Genomic DNA, 21,829 nt, shown 5'->3' with positions numbered 1-21,829 from the left:
AACCTATCTTATATCTAATATGTATTTACATTTCATCTTATTCTTAAGAAGGGATCCGATCTCTCACAACACAAGTATCTTTGTTATCTACGAATCCTGCTCATCGCCGAGCCGCTCCGTGTCGCTGCGCGTCCAAACGACTTCGCGATGGGCCGCCGAGAAAACACGTTTCGAATTGATTTTTCGAATGTGCCGAAGAAGCTGGAAAATGGAAAAATCCACAACTTTTGTGCGACCATTCTGGGTGTGAAGCAGTGTGATGTGCTTCGTATCCAGAACAGCAGAACCCTCGGTGTTACTTTTGTCAAAGTCACCGACCTAGCGTTAGCGCAAAAAATTTGCGAAGAACATGACAACAAACACGAGATCGAAGTCGACGGAAAAAAATACCCCTTGAGGATCACGCTAGAAGAGGGAGCTGTGGAAGTGAAGCTCTACGACTTATCCGAGGACGTATCGGACAAAAAAATCGCCGAGCTTCTCTCAAGATATGGTGACGTTATCTCTATTCGGGAGCAGCTAAACGGGGCCGATGTTTTCTTTGCCGGCACGCCGACCGGTATCAAGATAGTCAAAATGGTCATTAAACAAAACATTGAGTCGTGGATTACCATCGACGGCGAGATGACGCAGGTGTCGTACTTTGGACAACGACAAACTTGTCGGCACTGCCGAGAATATATCCACATCGGAGTTACTTGTGTCCAAAACAAAAAGCTACTCGTGCAGAAGTCCTACGCCGATGCTGCAAAGCAGATGGGTACAGCACCGATACCGCAAAAAAAGCGAACCCCGCAAACAAAAACCCAACTCAACTCGCTCCCAGAGCGGAAAAAACAATCTCGAACTCTTCTCAGTCGGCAAGCATGCTGCCTCCGAAAAACAATTCTCAACACCATCGGTTACCACCACCGAATCGCACGGAACAAAACTCCACCTCGGGTTCGACCAAAACATCGGGCTGTGGGTCGTTGACCGATACAGCAGGTCAAATACCCCCTGCTAACAGTGAAGTGGTTCGCAAAACTGCCAGCAGCAAGTCCGATGGGAACGATACGGATTCCTCGGTGGGCTCAACTCGTTCTAAGAGACAGCTACGCGATCGCCCACCAGGCAAGAAGCATCGAGTGGAGGATGCAGACGACAAGCGCGAAGGAGATAAGTCACTGTCCTAATGGCTGAATTCTCAACTTATAATATTGCCTCTATCAATATAAACACGATAACGAACGCAACGAAGATAGCCGCTCTTCGGACTTTTGTACGAACGCTGGAAGTTGATATCGTGTTCCTTCAGGAGGTAGAAAATGAGCAACTGTCCCTCCCGAATTTTAACGTCGTCTGCAACGTAGATCACGCAAGACGTGGCACGGCAATAGCGCTAAAGGATCATATCCCATTCTCGGACGTCGAAAAGAGCCTGGATGGCCGTCTCATCGCCCTCCGAGTACAGAACACAACTCTCTGCAATGTCTACGCACCTTCGGGTACAGCTTTACGTGCCGAGAGAGATCGTTTTTTCAACGACACACTTGCATTCTATCTCCGTCACACCACACCACACGTTATTCTCGCTGGGGACTTTAACTGTGTACTGCGTACCAGCGACTCAACGAGTGTTAATTCGAGTCCGGCACTGCAAGCCACCATACAGCAACTGCAGCTTCATGACTTGTGGGTGAAGCTGTACCCAGGACCCAAGCATCTACCTACATTACACACAATGCGGCATCCAGGCTCGACCGGATATATGTGAGCACAGGGCTATGCGAGCATATTCGCAACGCCGCAACAAACGTATGTTCTTTCACAGACCATAAAGCGCTAACAGCACGAATTTGTCTTCCTAATTTCGGGCGCGAACAAAGACGCGGGTTCTGGTCCATGCGCCCCCATCTTCTCACTAATGAAAATATACGAGAATTTCAAATCCGGTGGCAATTTTGGACCCGACAACGGAGAAACTTTCCCAACTGGATAACATGGTGGTTATTATTCGCAAAACCAAAAATTAAATCTTTTTTTCGGTGGAAGTCGAGGGAAATATTTAGTATTTTCAACGCCGAATATCAAAGACTCTATGCACAATTACGAACGGCTTATGATGGATACTATCAAAATCCCGCGATGCTGGTGACAATCAATCGCGTTAAAGCACAAATGCTATCGCTGCAGCGGAAGTTCGCGCAAAATTTTATTCGTATCAACGAGACGCTCGTAGCGGGGCAAAATCTGTCCACTTTCCAACTAGGTGATAGACGACGGAAAAGGTCAGTTGTAACAGAGCTGCAGAATGAGCGAGGAGAACACATCCGAGGATCCGACGAAATCGAACGACATATGGTTCAGTATCTGGCGGACCTGTATGCGATGGGAGAGGCGAGGCAAGCTCCAGAAGAAAATTTCGAGTGCGAGAGAGTAGTAACCGAGAACGATGAGACTAATGCAGCAATGATGGACGAGATCACAATCAGTGAGATCGAACACGCCATCCGAACCTCGCAGAAGCGTAAATCGCCGGGTGCCGATGGGCTGCCGATAGAGTTCTACCAACGAACGTTTGACGTCATATACAGAGAACTTTATTGCATAATCAATGAAGCGAGAACAGAAGAACTCCTCGTAGGGTTCACCGATGGCATTATCGTGCTGGTGAAAAAGAGAAGTGGCGATGGTACAGCACGAGCGTACCGACCAATTAGCCTTCTCAACGTAGACTACCGAATTCTGAGTAGAGTAATGAAATTCCGTCTAGAGATGTTAATCCGAACTCACCATGTGCTGAGTGATGCGCAGAAATGTGCAAACGCCGATCGGTCAATTTTTGAAGCTTCTCTCTCGTTGAAAGATCGGATGGCCCACTTGATTGCGAATAAACAGAAGGGAAAGATGATCTCTTTCGACTTGGACCATGCTTTCGATCGGGTCTCTCACGAGTTCTTGCATCGAACCCTACTTTCTCTGGGGATTAATCCGAGCTTCGTCAGCTGGATCTCTAGGGTAGAAGATTCCTCTTCGTCACGGCTACTATTGAATGGGCGCCTGTCACAATCGATTCGGATAGAACGGTCTGTTCGACAGGGAGATCCGTTGTCGATGCTCCTGTTCGTGATTTACCTACATCCATTACTTACACGGTTGGAGTGCATATGTGGTGGAGATATTTGCGTTGCGTACGCCGATGATATTACGGCGATTATAACATCAACAACAACAATCGATCGTATTTTTGGGGTGTTCGGCGAATTCGAGCTTGTGGCCGGGGCAAAACTTAACCGGCAAAAAACTGTGGCTATCGACGTCGGGTTTATTAATGGAGAGCCAATGACGATACCAGGGCTGCAGACGGTGGAAAATGTGAAGGTACTGGGTATTATCTTTACCAACTCAGTGCGTTCGATGGCAAAGCTTAACTGGGACAAATTATTGTCCAGAATCGCGCAAATTATGTGGTTGCATAGTATGCGATCTTTGAACCTGCAACAGAAGGTAATACTGTTGAATACATTTATTACATCGAAAGCGTGGTACGTTGCATCCATAATACCACCACAAAACATACACACTGCTAAACTGACTGCGATGATGGGAAGATTCCTGTTTCGTGGCTTACCAGCACGGATTCCAATGCAGCAACTTGCGCGGAAGAGGGAGCAAGGCGGACTTGAGCTGCAACTACCGGCGATAAAAAGCAAAGCGCTACTTATTAATCGTCACCTGAAAGAGATGGATTCTATTCCATTTTACCAATCCTCTCTGCTTCTGAATCACACTCCTTCTGTCGAATTTCCGTGTCTGAAAATTCTGTATCAACAAATACCTTTGTTGCCGCACCATATAACACAAAATCCCACAAGCGATCAAATACACGATTATTATTTGGAACAGACTGAGCGGCCAAGAGTTGAACGAAACCAACCGGGTTTAAATTGGAAACGAATCTGGAGAAATATCTCTACAAAAAGTCTAACGTCGAGCCAGCGTAGTCACCTTTATCTTCTAGTGAATGAGAAAACAGAAAATCGAAGATTAATGAACATCATCGGGAGAGCTAACGACCCATATTGTCAGCACTGCCGGACGCAAATCGAGACGATAAAGCATAAATTTTCTGAGTGTCCCAGAGTAATGGGAGCATGGAGGCGCATGCAACAAAAGCTCACAACAGCACTTAACGGGTGGCAGAGACTAACGTTTGATGAACTCATGCGGCCGATACTAGGCAACGTAGCACCAGAACAAAAAAATGAGATTTTAACGCTTTTTATCAAATACACAAATTATATTCATAATAATCATGAAATTGATGTCAACGAACTGGAATTCTATTTGAGTTTAAATAACTAATCATGTAAAAAAATCTGTGATGTAAATCCTGCTAATAAATAAACTTTTTTTTTTATTTAAAAAAAAAATCCACATCGAAGGAAACGAAGAATCCGAACAAATGAAGTGTTCAAGTTTGCCCCAAAACGTGCGGTCCTTAATGTGTGAGGAATCACTTTGTCCTACCGAAAGAAAGATTGGGGTGCTACAAGTGAGATTGCCGTTTATCAGCATATGTTTTTATGACATTTGTTTTTTTTTTACAAGGAGGTTTTGAATCCGGGGTTGGACTACATATTCTGTACCTCGACCAAGAGGAAACTCTTATCAAAACGATCAATGGCATGGTTGAAATCACAAGCAATAAGTCTTCCTGCTCTATATTTGGAATTGATCTTGACAATTCTACGTTTCATGGAATTAGCCGCATTGAAAATATTTTCTTCAAATTGGAGCATTTTAGGCATTCCAAATATTGTTTTCTTTGTTCTAATTATCGTTTCAATATCTTAACTAGCATCTAGCATCCAAAGTTCAGTAAAGAAGTATGCCTAAACCCATTGGTTGTTTTTGACGTAGGACTACGTCTTTCATTTCTATACCGGGGTGTAAAATCAAAGTTTCGAAAACGAAAGCGTTACGCCGGACACCGAGATTTTGAGCGTTAATAGCTCTTAAACAACTGAACGAAATGGTATGATAAACACTTCATTCGAAAGATAAAATGTCTACGCGTTATATACTTGTTACTTTTTCATCTAAAAACTTGTTTCAATAGCCTTAAAATTGGTTTCAAAACAGGCTATTGAAATCACCAATCGGTATATAAGCGAGCGCCGCTCGTAAACCCACTCAGTTATAATTGAACAGCGATTGGAGCATGTTGTCGCTGTTGTTGTGAAGCTCTTCGTTTATCATGAAAGCGCTGATGAACGGTGTCACCAAGAGCCTGTTTGTGCACCTTAGGCCAGAAGGGAATCCACCAGAAGGAGAGTGATGCCACGGTTCCGCTTGAAACATCGGAGCAGCCGCCACACATACATACACGCGCGGAACCCTCGTTCCGCGTTCCGCGTACCAGTTCCCCTGGGAATTGAAAAATACATTCATGCGAAAGAGTTTATTTTAATGTTTTCTATTCATACAACACTGCAACCAAATACATTTGGTTTTGTGATTTTTCAATCAATCGCAATTGACAGGAAAGTTTCTGAATATTATTTTTCCCCATCAGTAGATAATTTTCGTATCCAATATTGGATGCATAACATGAAAAACGGAAAATGTTACACATCGCGAAAATCATGTCATTTTCGAGCGATTATTTGCATCCTACTCATATATTGCTGCGACCAAATACATTTCGTTTTGGATTTTTCAATCAATTGCGATCAACGTAAGACCACGTCTTTCGGCAATTTATTAGAGGTGCAATGAATCTTTAGGAATTCCCGCTCTACGCGCACTGGCAAACGATGTTTACTCAACAGTTTCTCAAACGAGAAATGGGTGTTGTGAGAAAGGATTAGCGAACGCAAAAACGACAAACGGGAGAAAGAGATGTTTGAAGGTTGAAGGAAATTAGCAGAAAACATCTTCATTTTATCTTCCGAATAATGTGATTATCATAGTACTTCCTTTTGCCGGAAACAGATTAATAACGCTCAAAGGAGGAATCGAATCCTCCGAGGAAATACCCAGCGCAAATTAGAATCGACTATAGATTGCGCCATTAGTACACAAATAACTTTATAATGCAGTTTCATCAAAGTGATTTCTTCGATATGGGGAAATATTCACTGCATCATGTCATGTATTTCATATTCTTCACTATCAAAATCCATATCCATGGCACCTATCGGTATCGAATTGTCATCGACAACACGATTTTCGCTAAATGCTCCCTTCAGTTCGGCCCGCAAAAAACTTTCCTGAACTCTAATACATCAAATTAGGAGCCCTGAAAAGGGCTGCTGATTATATGCTAAGCTAATAGCACGCTCTCCTCGGATACGATGGGCCAAGGACATCCTTGGGCATAATGTGACGCGCTTTGCGTGGATAGCACACAAATTGGTATCTTCGAATAGGCCTCCTGCAGTACCATAACCGCGAAGTTTGACGAGCAAGTCGGTTTTGAAGTTCCGGGCAATTCCACAAACCAAACGCTGCAAAGGTAGCTTGCGGATCAGCAGTTTGTTCGACCTCTGAAAGCGACGAATTTCACTTAAAGTTCCCGGTCGATAGCGATGTGGCTTCTTCACGCTTTCTGCGGCTGGTGCGCTTATCCGAGCTGCTTTCATGGTGCCTTACCACCGAAAGACTAACGAGCTGTCTTCTTGGTCCCAAACAAACAAGTCCTCACGGTGCGAGAGTAGAGTAAGAAATGAACGAAAGCAAAGGAAGCGTGATATTATATACCATAACAGACTTGAATGTAAACCCCACCCTCTTTATTATATTCTTAGCTTAGCCTGAGAGAGAAAAGAATAACATCGAAGTAATTATACAGTAATGTATTTGAATCCGGACACTTTGTGTTACATTCAATATCATACCGCAGACACAACATTTCGTGCATGCTGAATTAATACGATTGATTAGTAAGTATCAAGTAACTATCAGTAACTATATTAGTAACTATTAATCGCATAAATTGAACATGAAAAAAAATGTTATGGCTGTGGTATGATTTTGAATGTAATGCAGTGTCCGGATTCAAAAGCATTACTTCTTTTACAGTACAGTTAACTCAACTGAAAATTTTTCAGTTCGGCCTGCAAAAACGAAATTAATTGGAAGAGTACAGCATAATGCATAGACGTGAGTATGAGCTTCCCCATCTCACATTCCAATAGGATTAATGGGCTTCCAAGTGGGCGCGCTACATACGGATACGTATGATTTCAATAACCTGTTTTCGAAGCTATCATTAAGCTATTGAAACAATTTTTCGAGTCAATAAATAGCAATGATATAACTCTTGGACATTTTATCTTTTGTATGAAATGATTATCATACTGTTCCGTTGATCCGAAGCAGAATGAATCACGCTTAAAGAAGGAATGGAATGGAAAAATCTAATCGTTGCTGAAAAATAATCTGCCAGTTCCCGTAGGAATTGAAAAATACATTCATGCGAAAGAGTTTACTTTAATGTTTTCTATTCATGTAACACTGTGACCAAATATTGTTTAATCAAGTGCTATTAACAGGTGGTTATCGAGTTATCATTAACCACCGGTGGGCTTCAAGTATCGAGGAAAATCTGGAAAAATCTAATCGTTGCTGAAAAATAATCTGCCAGTTCCCCTGGGAATTAAAAAACTACATTCATGTGAAAGAGTTTATTTTAATGTTTTCTAACCATATAACACAGCGACCAAATACATTTGATTTTGTAATTTTTCAACCAAGTGTAATTAGCAGGAAAGCTTCTGAAGGTTATTCTTCCCCATCAGTAGGATATTTTCGTATCCAATATTGTATGCGTATGCAACGGAAAATGTTTCGTTTCGCGAAAATTATATAATTTTCAATCGATTATTGCTCAGTCTCCGAAAGTTTCAAACTCAGAGAGTTCATTCCCCTCTAGTTTGCCTTCCAAATTGCTATCGTAAACCATACCTTCTCTCGATTCAATCGCGCACAAAAAGCATTTATTCTGGTGGTGAAACGATATTCTGGTGGTGAAACGATATTCTGGTGGTGAAACGATATTCTGGTGGTGAAACGCATTCGATTAGAGGCGAATGAACTGAAAAGTTTAAAGCCTCTTTAATCCAACATCATCATCATGAAACGCATTCATTTTCCGTGAGGACATCGACAAGACAACATCGTTACTGAACGAGCTGAACTAGCTGGACGAGCTGAACGAGCTGAACGGCGAAGGATCGAGGGATCGAAGGATTCATTACCTGGCCTGACCTGACCTGAAACGCAATCAGTTTGTTTTAACTGTGAGGGAGCGCAGAAAAGCCGATCGATCAGAAGGAGAAGAGAAGGTGACCAGGAGAGTATCAGCATCGAAAAACGGTTCCCCGGGAAGACATCGAAGCAGCCGCCACACACACACATGCACGCGCGCAACTCTTTTCGTTTGCTGGTTATCGAGAAGAAACCTGGAAAGAAATGATCGTTGCTGAAAAATAATCTGCCAGTTCCCCTTGGAATTGAGAATTACATTCAAGCGAAAGAGTTTATTTTAATGTTTTCTATTCATATGATGCTGCGACCAAATACAATTGGTTTTGTGAGTTTTCAATCAAGTGAAGTTAGCAGGAAATCTTCTGAAGATTATCCTTGTGAAGAACCTTGTGCCTCCAACGTAACGCTCTCGTTTTCGAAGTCCCCCAAATATTCATTTACACATTCATTCAGAATGGATTTAGATTCAACTTCAAACAAATGATCTCTAAATCAACGATAGTCCTACGTCACCCTTGCGGTTATACCATAGATATAACCCACTTCCTGTTTTTATTCGAATGCTTTCTACACATTTTTTTGAATAGTACCTCGATTAGCTTCAATCAAAACAGTTTTCAATTGTACTAAATAATTTCAGAAGTCTTCAGACAAATTCTTTTCCATAGACACTCGTTTTTCGAAGATTTTCTGCAGGCGAATTACATTTCTTCAGATATTATTTTATGCGTCGTTTGATTATAGATTATTGATTCCGCTGTGATTCTTTTTTTTTTCTTGATTGTGCAGTGTTTACAGTACATTGAAGTCATCGAAGAAATCTTTCTAATTTCAGTAGGATTATTTAGGGTGCAAATGTCGGATGGAATCAATAGTGTTTTCGTTTTTGCTTTGGAAACACCTTTAGAAAAGCAGATATGTATTTGTCGTTGGTTCTCTCGAATTTTCCCGAAAATCGATTTTGATGGAGTAGTATTTTAGGCTTAGTACCAGTTATTATAGTGGGATAATTACATAAATGATTAAATAGGTTTCCATACGTATTAGAACAAATGCGATGAAAAAGAATGAATTTTTGTTATAGTAACTTCAACCCACTATTTCATACAGTTGCCATAACCGAGCTTTTCCTGCAGCCAACGATTTCACATATTTTCAAACTCTAAGATATATTGGTAGGAAGAGCGTGATGCAATTATTTCCATTTTTTCAATTAAAATATATGGAAGAATGTCCACGTGGACAACAGGGGAGTATTGTATGTATTGTGTATTGTGTTTAATTGTACTCTATGCTTAGGGTGGTCGTCTTACCCCGTCTTCCCCTATAACAATAACTTCTGCGAAGACATGAATAATTTATTCTAGCTAGCCGCGTCGGAAGTTACTCATGCCTAGATCTAGGCAACAGCTTTTGAGCACATATAGCCCAGCAGGTGCTCAAAAGCATTCAGGACCAGGTATAAATTTAAACGATCCGTTACTCACCTCACACTTTTCACACTTGTTGGCACTCAGAGGCGTCCCCACGCGGTACGGACGTTGGTTGTACAGCGGGCAGCATCGATCGCAGTGCGCCCCACAGGTGTTATGCATGCACTCACACCGCGGTAGGTTTCCCGCGTCGGTATCATTCGCTTTACACTTTCCAGCATGGCCGGAGCAGAAACACCGCCCACCGATCCGAAGCGAGCGGATGGTGTAAAAGCTTCGCTTCGCCAGCGCCTGCGCGTCCACAACACTCTCGTCGGGAAGTACCGCCGGGTGCATACGCACCAGGCGTATCCGAACGTAGCGCGCCAGCATAAAGTTGAGCAGCTCTTGGGAGGTTGTCTTCTCGCTCGGTCGTCCCGTGATGAGGGACAAATTAATTTCGCCATTTTCCAGCGCTTCCCCCGAGGAGAACTGGGTGGAACAAATCACTTCGGAGTCGTTTTTGTAGATATAATTCGCACTGTGAGCCGACAGGCCGAACCTTTCCCGGCATTCGGCGTCGCTTGCCGCGAAGTATTGCCAGGCGGTGTATGTTTTGCCATCGGTGGACTTCTCCAAAGCCCACGCCGCCGGCAGCTGGGAGATTGCGGCACGCATCGTGAAAAACACAACCTGGTAGACCTGCGAATGAAAGTCGAATAAAGAACAACGGATAGAATTAGCTAAACGATCCATACGAATCCAATTGGGGTAATGAAATTTTATTATTCTGTTGTTGGACCACGACTGCGACGACGATGGTTTGGACCAGTTCGTGACAATTTTCTGTTGGCATCCGAATTGGCAGAGAATAAGCATGTATCGAGTCAGTCGGGGAATGCACTGAACATGTTGACCAGAAGTCCAAACCATGGTTTATGCAATTACAATTTGTGCGGTTTTAGTCACTGTTTTTTTTTTTCTCCCGCCATTTGTCCAGCCTGGGTTCGATCGAGTCGCGCTAAGTTTGGGCCCGCTGTTAGACGCGGTCGTTGTCCATTTATGGGGCTTCGGAAAAGCGTGTGCATATATATCTAACGCGAATCTCGTGCGCCAATCGGCAACATATTTTAATTTGAGCTGACACTTTGACGATCAGCGTTGTTGGAGGTTGCGGATTGTTTACTAGGATAGTGAATAGGAGTTTCGTTGACTCGGAAAACAAGGCCGTTGTTGTGTTACGGTTGAGCAATTGGGCTACTCTTAGTGACAATTTTGAGCATTTTATAACGAATTTATATTCGTTATCTTCGTATTCTTACATATTTCATGTTTCTGTGATAATTGATAAGTTTTGAAGCTAATGCATGAAGATATAATTCAACATGCGTTTCGGTGTAAACAGAATCGCTTGGAAATAGCACATTCTAGCGGTGTCTTGTATCTGCTATGACAAATGTGCGCTGTCTGCGTCTGGTGGCTATACTCGAAAATGACATTCTATCAGATAAGCAGGCCAAAAACCAGCTCCAAATTGTTAAAATTTGGATGACAAATTGTTACTTTATCGGATAGAACATATATCCAATATGGAGAAATACATTTTCATTCATAATTTTCAATTCGAAAGTTAGAGGTAAAATTAGAAGGTGGCACCGATGAACTATCAAAATTTGTTCAACAACAGACGTACCAAAAACGATATATTGTTTCATAATTGACAATGCGATCAGTGCAAAAACGGACGTATTTCTATTTTTAAATGGTTTTATTTAGCTTGCCCTGTAATTTGTATGTTTGTAACATGTTTGTCCGTAGCACCTCACCTCATTAATAGAAATTTGAACCCCTTCCTGTTGACCGATTGATCTGAAATTCAACACACCTTTATCTGTGTAGTCATTATAAAACTGTATATTTCATGATTTCAAAAATCCAAGATTGCGGCCGCTACAAAATGGCGAATTACATATTTTCTCAAAACCCCATCAATATGGGTATCAAATAAAAGGAACTGACTAGTAGAACACTGTTATTCATGAGGAATGCAAATCCAAAATGGCCGCCACCACAAAATGGCGGATTACACAATTTCTCAAAACCCTATTAATACGGATATCAAATGAAAGTGCTTGACTAGTCGAACACAATTATTTATGAAAAATTCAAATCCAAAATGGCTGCTACCACAAAATGGCGGATTGGGTATCAAGTGAAGGGGCATGACCGGTAGATCACAGCTATTTAGGAAAATTCAAATCCAAGATGGTCGCTGTAACAAAATAGCCAATTACTTTTTTAAAAGGTTTCGTTCAACTTGACGTGTTTGTATGTCTGTAGAGTTGTCCCACATTAATGAAAATTTGCCCCGTTCCTTTTGACTTATTGATCTGAAATTTGGAACAACCCTTTATCTCTGCTGTCATTATAATACTGTGTATTCCACTATCTTGAAAAATCCAATTTGGCCGCCGGTAAAAAATGGCTAAATGACTTGACTTGGAGAACACACTACATTATAAACAACATAAATTCAAAAAGGTGTATGTATTTTTTTGCAATCCCTTCAATATCGGTATCGAATGAAATGATTTGACTAATAGAATACAGTACATCATCAAAATTTTCCGAAGAAAATTAGGTGAGAAATAAAAATAAATAAAAGTTCGAATGGTTTTATTGTAGAGAAGTATACTAATCATACAAATAATGTACTAAAAACTAGAAAATAAAAAAAGTTAAAAAAAACTTTTCAAGTTAAACGGTTTAATGAACTAAAAGCTAGAAAATAATAAGGCGAGTAGCAGTTGGTAGTTATCACCTCCCTTCCTTCATTAATCTAGGGCAATGATGGGACTAAAATAAAATCGTGGGGCACATCGGATTTCTATTATCTACATTTAGTTGTTTCATCATATGCCCACGATTTTTTATTAGTCTCATCATTGCCCTAGATTAATAAAGGAAGGGATGTGATAACTACCAATTGCTACTTGCCTTATTATTTTCTAGCTTTTAGCACATTAAACCGTTTAACTTAAAAAGTTTTGTTTTGCTTTTTTATTTACTCATTAGAGACTTCACCGTAATAATTAAGTTCAAAAATACTTCAGATAGCGTCAAATCTGCAGGTAAATTCATCAAAGATCAGCCATAATTAGTGATGTCTGAATTCAGATTTTTCAATAAAAAAGGAGGTGTTTTCAGCGATTGCCGGTAAAAATCGCAAAGATAATAAGGGCAATGGAAGCATGGAAAATTGTGCACATGGAATAGAGCGCACACGGAAAAAACCTCATGGAATTCTGTTTAATATAAATCAAGAATCTGTGTTTTTAAAGAAAATGCTTTATTTATCATCTAAATTTATACAGGGAAACTTCGATATAACGTATCCTCGATCTAACGTCACTCGATATAACGTACATTTTACCTCGATATAACGTACACATTTTCAAAGTCCAAAAAAATATTTTTTGAATATTGTTTTTCCGAAAGGACAATAAATTATCTGTATTTTGATGCTAAAGCTTGATTTGTACTTTTAACCAATTCCGAAGTACAACTGTTTTGTGGTTCCAGATTCTAAATGAATCAATTTTTAATGAACGGTACGAAGGGAGACATCATGAGAAAGGTTGGCTTCGTCTTCTAGTTGAATTTATTCATTAACCTTATTCAAACACCAATATATACAATTCGATACAACGTACAATTATGAAAGTAAAATGTACGTTATATCGAAGTTATCCTGTATTATCGCCTTCAAAATAGCCCCCTTCTGAAGCAATACACTTTTTTCAACGAACAATCCAGTCATTGAAGCACTTTTTGTATTCAAAAATTGCCTTCAGTTGACGCAGAGAATTCGTTTTTATGCAAAGCTGTGAAAACGGATCCCACGAAGCGGTAATTTCGTGCAGGTGTGTCTTCAGCCATAAAAATTGAGCTCTTATGGCACTAGTTGTTCTGCGATTTTTCACATGCCCGAAACATCAACCAAAATATGACAAACGGTCTCGTGAGAGATATTTAATTCATGGGCTCTCTCTCTCAAACTTAAATGATTATTTCCGAGAACCATTCTTTTATTCATCAGTTGAAGAGGTTGATGGTCATCCTTCACGTGGCAAATCTTTTCAACGAAACGTTCCAACGTTTCGGCTCAAGAATTTTTTTGACGTAGAACTACGTCTTTCAGGAAGGGTACCAAATCAGAAAACAGGTCACGTTTTTGTGAAATAAAGTTAACGTTAATAACTATTTTCACAGCAAACAAATTCTGATACTTGCACACCAATGGAATCGAAAATTCTCTAAAATTTGTTTGATATACTATACAGTACAATCCACTTATACCTAAACAGTTATAATTATTGAAAACTGGAAGCATGCTCATTTTCCCATACATTTGTTCTGCCGATTTGTGTGCATTCCCGAACAGAGCTGTCAATAACGAGCAACTGATACATTCGTTTCTGCCCGTTTTCAACATGTTTTGTTTAAATAAGCCAGGAATAGAATTTCTTTCCACAAGGGCCCTTCTCAGGGTTAGAGGCGGAAACCAAAAATAGAATAAAATGAAAACACAGATGCGAGCGAGCTAGCATAACACAACGAGCGGATATCATTCATGCCTAATGCTGATTTCATACACATACACACAGCTCGATACAAGGGGAGGAAGCCCTCTGTATCGAGGTGTGCTACGACAATGAAAAGCAGCATACGAGAATGTTTTGTGCTAGTGCGGATATGGAAGAGTATCCAAAATTTTGAAATATAGATATACACTGCATTTAGTTCGATAAACGAATATTTCATGGAAGTATGAAGTATGAAATTCCAGCAGGGTAACCTTGCTGTTGCGTGTTGTGGGGTTCGATCACATTTGAAGTCTTATATAGGGGCAAAAGGCTTCATAGTTTGTGATCGATATCTGAGTAGGAAGGAGAAAGTCTGATCAGAGTTGAACCAAATAAACGAGAACTGCTGATAACGTTCGACTCTACTCGACTCTTCCGAGTCTACTGATGTAAAAAAAAATTAATAGCTGAAAAGTTATTACAAAAATTTCAATGCATTAAAAAATAATATCCGTAGTGATAAACAAGTGAATTGAATAATATAATTCCGTAGTTCTACGTCAAAAACTGCGGTCGTGTCCTAGATACAACCCATTACAATTTTTTTTGCAACAAAAAATGTTCATACAATACCTTTAACCAATAGAATTATCCATATCAAAAATCACCGAGTAAAAAAAAGTCAACTTGTTTTTAACTTGTTCTCAAAATTGACATTAAGACCACTGACAGTAGTACCAACTTGGGGGTCTCCGTAGCCACATTGGTTGCGCGTTCGCTTAGTAAGCGATCGATCGTGAGTTCAAAACTCAGGGCCCTCATTGACCATCTTTGTGTTGTTACAGAATAGCTACGTCCACGCAACAATCATCAGCGATGGAGATCGATCCACGGTCGAAATAAGATCGATTCATCCATACAACTGCTCTGCTCTGCCAGACACATCGGGCTACTGTTCTATAAATAACTCAACAATGATCAAACAACTGTCTCCGCTGTCCGGTGGTCCAACTGGATAATGGAAGAACAGAAAGAATACCCTTACGCCTAAATGGCTACTGTGTGAATGTACCATATGTAATGGTATAGAAGGAATACTGGCGAATGGCAACTGTGTAATGTGCTAATTATAGATATGATAACCATGTGACATGTACACGATTAAAATTCGGCTCTGTTACAGCTAAAATGCTAATAAGCCTTAAATAAATAAATGGGATATAAAAAAAGTAGTACCAACTTAAAAGAAATGAAAAAGGTTCAGCGTGAAGATTTAAAAAATTACAAATTCTCGGTTTATATTTGACAGAATGTAAATGCGCACTCGAAAAAAGTTCTCTGTTTTTAATTAAACTCACATTTTCAATAATAGCTAAATGTCCAAACCAAAATACCTATAAGCTGCGGAATAAATTTTCACCTCCAGTTTCCCACCAAAGAACACAACTCTCACCGCTGAAAAAATATAATTTTCCCATCCGGCTTAAATGCGACGCACTTTGACGCCACTTTCAATCCGGAACCAATGCCCGAACTCACGAAAATTAATTGACCGATCGGAAAAAAGGCACCAGTAAGTCATTCATGATTCAACAGTCATCCGGCGACCAGTTTACAGCTGCAGTGAGGCTTTCCAAATGGTTCTCTTCGATACCGAATTTGTAGTTTTTGAATGGACTTTTTTTAAAGCTAGAGACGAATGAACTGAGAAAGTCTGGAGTCTGAGGAAGTATATATTATTCAAAACAACACACTCTTAAATTCACAGTAGCAGTACGTCCTATTTAACCCCTTAGTGTATTTATTATTTAACACTAAACTACCGATAATTCATGTATACCTATTCCTACCACAGCGGGTCAAGTGACCCTTTATGAATAGTTAGTGAACAATGACTCGGTTTATATAGTTTTTGTTGAGAAACGTGACATACCATATTAATCCCGTTTATTCCGACATTTTTCGAACAATTGTTTGAAAAATAATGAAATCACAATTTTTGACACGCAAAATAGCACTGTAAACTGAAAAATACATTCGATGTATGTTTTTTTGTGACAATAGCGCCCTATGTTATGCGAGTACACCACGAGTGAGACTCGATGTTGTACGCGAAGGGATTAATATTTCTCTACTGCTTTATCTCTGCCCGTCGGTGCAAATATAAATTGAGGTTAGCCAGGGCGTGCACAATATTTATACAAATACAGAATTGATATAGTGCAAAAATGCAGAAGCACTTCACACCAAACATATGATCTCTTTTCTTTCTTTCTTTGTTTTTAAGAGGCTTTAAACTTGGAAGTTCATTCGCCTCTAAAACTATGATCTCGAAAGAGGTGAACCCCGCCAAATGCATCAGAGCTGAAAACACTTGGGAAGTATTGGCCATTATGAAGCAGAATTCGTAAACATTCTGAAGTATTCAAAATAGTTGAAGCGCCTGAAATTAGAATGATGAAGGATTTAAAGAATAAAGACAGTTTTGAAGTAAAAATTATGAATTAAAATTAACCTTCACGTAAAAAATTAACATTCTATGTAATAGAGTAATATGTTTTTTGGCCGATAAAAGATGATAATTATGATTTTTCAGCGAAAGTATTAAAAAATTGTTTTTAAAAGGCTTCAGTAAATCATCTACAATCATTCTGAATTACACTTTGTAAGATTGTAAAGTAAGTTTGTAAGTCTCTTTTCAATTAGCGCTCCCAAAGGCAGTTCTAAAATGGTAAGACTTCCATGAAATCAATTTATTGATGTTCTCCAAATACTTAAAACATCTAATCCTGACCGTTTCTCCAATAACAGTGAAATAACTTCTTAGTATATTCACTAAAACTTCATTAGGCGTCGACAAAACAAATCTTTAGAGAGCTCTGGTAGGTTACAGAAATTCAAATTTGAGAATTTCAGCTTAGAGGATGAAAACCATAACTGCATCTGAAATCCTATCCAGCGATGCAACGTGATGGAATACCTGTTGACTTTTTCCTGGAATAACAATATCACTCAATTTGTTTTCTAAATAAATAGTCACAAAATATACGGTGTGTAAAAGGAATCGTAATTGAGCTTAATAACCACCTGCCAAAACCAATATTCACTATATCACTCTATCAACACTAACGCCAGGTTAATCTTTTTCCCCAGCTATTCAATAGCCCTACATGATCATGACTGATATTATTCAAATCAATAATCACTTCCAGAAATAACACTCATGCTCATCTTCCCGCCTTGTGGTTCCAAATAAATGCACAGTCGTATGAATGGAACCGATGAACACGGATCCCAGGAAGATCCCACCGATCGCCACAAACCATGGAAAGGGGCGTTGAATTAAAAAAAAAGAAACCCTTCGCGGGATTATGCTACGCAAGCATTGTGATACACCATCTATTCAGGTGGAACAACAGATGGAATACAAATATCATCTCGGTAAACACACCTCCCGACCAGGGATGACAATGCTGCTGCTGCTGCTGCTACCCACAAAAGTAGTTGCATATTCAAGCTGTTGATAAATCGCGTTAAGAAATCATCAAGTTCACGCCGATAACAAAAGGGCTACTTCGTAGCACTGTTGAGTACTTTTTCAGAAAATCGCTCGAAAGGCGGATCGAGACCACACGACAGCAACTCACTGAGCAAATAGAGTCTTGGAATGGGTTGATCAGGATGTGCGGTGAAGAAAACGCCTATATCTGGGTGACTCGCAGCGAGTGTTCCATCGCAAATAGGCGACCGATTGATTGCGTGCGAGAAAAGAAAATATTTATAAATAATCCAGTCGCATATTCAAACACACGGGTGAGAGGTTTTGTTTGATTCCGCGGGCTATTTGAGATTGCGGTAGCGAAAAGGCATCAATTTTATTCAATCAGACGCATAATGGATGGCTTATCTGGGGAATCGCGACTTGTAGTGTCTAGCTGTTTACCAGACCGGGAATCGTTGAAGCTATTCAGATTGATTTTTATCTCTTTCTCCGGGAGCAGTCACGCGTTGGGCATCGGTCCAAAATAATTTGCATATGGTACATTGCGTGTTTTGTGCGAGAGCATGTTACAACTTAGTTGGGAAAATGTGCGTTCCACTGCTGTAAGCTACAGCTAATGATGCATAATGTTGTACTCAGATACGATACATGATGTAAATAAGTCACACGAAGGAAAATACTCTCAGCGAGATCGTATTACAAATAAAATCGAAAAACCATACGAATTGTATTAAAACCAGAAAAAAAACTCATCAATTATCAATTCGCTCTGGATCTCGTTTATTTCGGCTTGTTGATGTGGTTGCCGCCCTCCTAATTCGGCTATCGTTGGATGGAACGATAGAGCTTCTGTAAGCGAGACCTTAGTCGTATCTGCGGATCTGAGACAAACGAGCCTTTATGATAAGACATGATGTTTAATCACTTATTTACCGCCGTCCGGTAGATTTCAGGTGGCGTTCCCAGAAAGAAGCCCCAGCTAACGATCAGGATTAATTAAACTCGGAAGCAGCGACCTGCAAACAACAAAGCTTGAACTGCAGCTTCCTTTTTTTACTGGTATACAGTTGCTGGATGAAATTGATCTGTCATAAAATTATTATTTCGGAAGATTTTATCAGTTCGCAGGGCGTCGAACCGAAAACGGTTGGTTGATTGTGTTTTATCTTTGCGTGTCATGTTTTCAATGGCTTATATTGGGACCTTGAATAGGTTCTTGCTGTTTTCCAACACATGGCGTTATTAGAATTTTGTACGTCTGGCTTAAGATGATGATATTTAAGTGGTTTTGGCTATGAAGAAACTTCATAATCAATCAACGCATGAAAAAATAAACGGTATTTTTAAAGTACCGATTGATCAAGTTTTCAAAGAATCAAAAGTCCAGTCCATTACAAATACCTATTTACTATCGCATTTTCGATGTTAGACCATTTTCTTTGGTTTTGATTAGGTGATTTCAGGGCCCTGGGTTTTGAAATCACGATCGTTCGAAAAATTCGAACAAATTCGGACACCTATGTATGATTGATAAATTATATTTTTATTTTAAATTTTTATGTTGTAAAAACTTGCAATACAGTGTATCAATACCTTTGACACTTACTGTGTACACTTAGTTAGCTTTCTGTTGAAATTATAAATAAAAACAAAAAATTAATCCACAAAGAGCAGCTGTAAATTTTCGTCCTCAGAAAATAAGGTTCTCATTGTCATCGCGTAATTTTTTGGGATATTTTTCGTTACTGTTTTACCATCACTTCTTTTCCAGTTTATCGAATCAACGGTGAAGTTTTCTCATTTTTTACTCCGGGTGAGACGGGCACTTCACCGAAGGGAAAGACAAACATTGTCTTTTGAATACAATTTGATCTTTTTCTAACAGATGCCCACTAAACACGTTTTCAAGTGCAACTAGATGAATCAGAAGAGCGGTTTTCAAAACGTAATTCGAATTTGTCTTTGTGACTTTAGTCTAGCCTTTTGTTTGATCATTTTTAAGGGCTATTTGAAGACCTCCAAAACTCATCGAGTATATAAACTTGAATTTTCAGTTAGTATCTAACTTTTCCACCGCAAGTGTCCAATTTTCCCGCCAAGTGTCCGTCTTTCCCGACTCAATCTTATTTTTCAAAGATGCCGAACACATTGTTTTTCAAAATTTCTGCCCCAAAGACAAATTTTATTATAAAAAGAGAGATAAACTATATATTTTTGGGAAATTCACGAAAACAATCAATGTTTACTTGGAGTGTCCGTCTTTACCACCCCTCCCCTAAGTGATTACCCAACCATTTTGGCTACGAAGACACTGTAATGCTGAATTTTTCAAAAAAAAAACAAATTACGCCATATGGCATTTGTTTCCTTGTCTATACTTAATATAAAATGTTGGACAACTCGTAGTAGTAACTTGCAGCTTGTGGTGTAAAGTCGCTTGGACCTGGAGGAAAGTACAATCGATGAACAGCAAGGAAAATTATTATAGTGTAATATTCGGAAAATTCACTAAATTTTATAAGGTGTAACCTCATGTCGAATGAGAGCCTGGAGATAGAATATACAGCATTTTGAAGCTACTAGTTTCTGTTAGTTGCACATTCTTACTTTGATGTAACTGTAAGAAATTTCGGAGAAATTAAAGCCTTACAAAAATCATTAAAAAATCTCTATGTTGCAAGATGTGCGTGTCATGCAAAAATACAGGAGATCACTCGCCAAATACCACTCAAGTCGACCCGGTGCACAGTGGGGCCGGTTAAAAATCTTTTCTCGTCTTACCTTACATTTTAGAGCTTGGGTGTCTTCAGAAAAGTTTTTCAGAATGTTAATTTGGATAATTTGACGGTTTCATTTAAACCCTCCGTTGAATTTACTTTTTACTATAAAATTCCTAGTGTTTCTAACAAAACTCATCAAAACAAAACTATTTGGCTGGAATATTTTTGGTTGAAATATGTGTAATATTTTTATGGGACCCCCTCTCCATTCCAGAGGAGGGAGAAGTGTCATACCATTATAGAAACATTTCTCATACCCAAAAACCCTCACATCCCAAATTGAGCTTGATTGGTATTCGAGTTATGCAGAAATTTGTGTTTCATTTGAATGACAGCTAAGGACAGGAGTATCTAACCATCATAGAAATATTTATTGCATCCTAAAACCTCCACATACCAAATTTGGTTTCGTTTGCTTGATTAACTCTCGAGTAATCCAGAAATTTGTGTTTCATCATCACTTTTTAGTAAAAGTAGTAATTTATAAATTTGTGTTTCATTTTTATGGCAGACCAAAACCCACACCTCCCCCCCTCCCCTTAGAGAGGGGGGTGGAGGGTATAACATAGAATCATTTATTGCATCCTAAAACCTTCACATGCCAAATTTGGTTTCGTTTGCTTGATTAATTCTCGAGTAATCCAGAAATTTGTGTTTCACTCAATTTTACTCTGTTTTCTTCATACTTTATCTACTATTAGTGTTTATTTGTTTTATATTAATTTATAAATCAATTTCTTATTCGATTTCACTATCAGAGCTCAAATTTGAGTTATTTTGCAGTAGTTTTATTGCAGTTGGTGACACAAATTGGACCTTTTTCGATGTTCGTTTCCACAAGCTGCTTATCAAAAGGTCGAACGCGGTACAAAAATATTTATATTTATAAAATTTTGATATTTGTTTTAGAATTTTCAGACTTAGTACTGGTTCAATTCACAAATATCAAGAAACACATACGAACATATTTAGATATAAATTAAACCAGTACTGAGTCTCAAAATTCTAAAAAAAAACCTAAATTTCATAAATATATATGTTTTTGTACCGCGGAACACTGCTAAAATTAAGAAAAAAAATCACACATATCTAGAAAGGCGTATAAACACATTCTAAACCTTCGAAATTCAACTTCCAGAGAGGCCAGCAATCAGGATGTTTTTGTAAGATTGCTTATGACATCCGACCCTTTGATAAGCAGCTTGCGAAAACGAACATCGAAAAATGTCCAAATGCTGCTCTAAAATGTAAGGTAAGACGAGAAAACATTTTTAACCGTCTTTTTCCAGAACG

General features: G+C 39.3%; 1 protein-coding gene across 5 annotated transcripts in view; it reads right to left on the bottom strand.

Moving 5' to 3' along the window:
• LOC129774960 (laminin subunit alpha-1) overlaps positions 1-21,829 on the bottom strand; it is a 427,736-nt gene that overhangs the window by 226,723 nt on the left and 179,184 nt on the right. For all 5 annotated transcript variants that reach the window (XM_055779076.1, XM_055779077.1, XM_055779078.1 and 2 more), the window contains one exon: positions 9,744-10,370. In XM_055779076.1, the coding sequence (XP_055635051.1) occupies positions 9,744-10,370 (627 nt within the window). The remainder of the gene's footprint in view (positions 1-9,743; positions 10,371-21,829) is intronic.

This window comes from Toxorhynchites rutilus, chromosome 3 (genome assembly GCF_029784135.1).
Source record: "Toxorhynchites rutilus septentrionalis strain SRP chromosome 3, ASM2978413v1, whole genome shotgun sequence".
Taxonomy (NCBI): domain Eukaryota; kingdom Metazoa; phylum Arthropoda; class Insecta; order Diptera; family Culicidae; genus Toxorhynchites; species Toxorhynchites rutilus.
The sequence above is the reverse complement of the archived record's forward strand: the minus strand, read 5'-3'. Positions and strand labels throughout refer to the sequence as shown.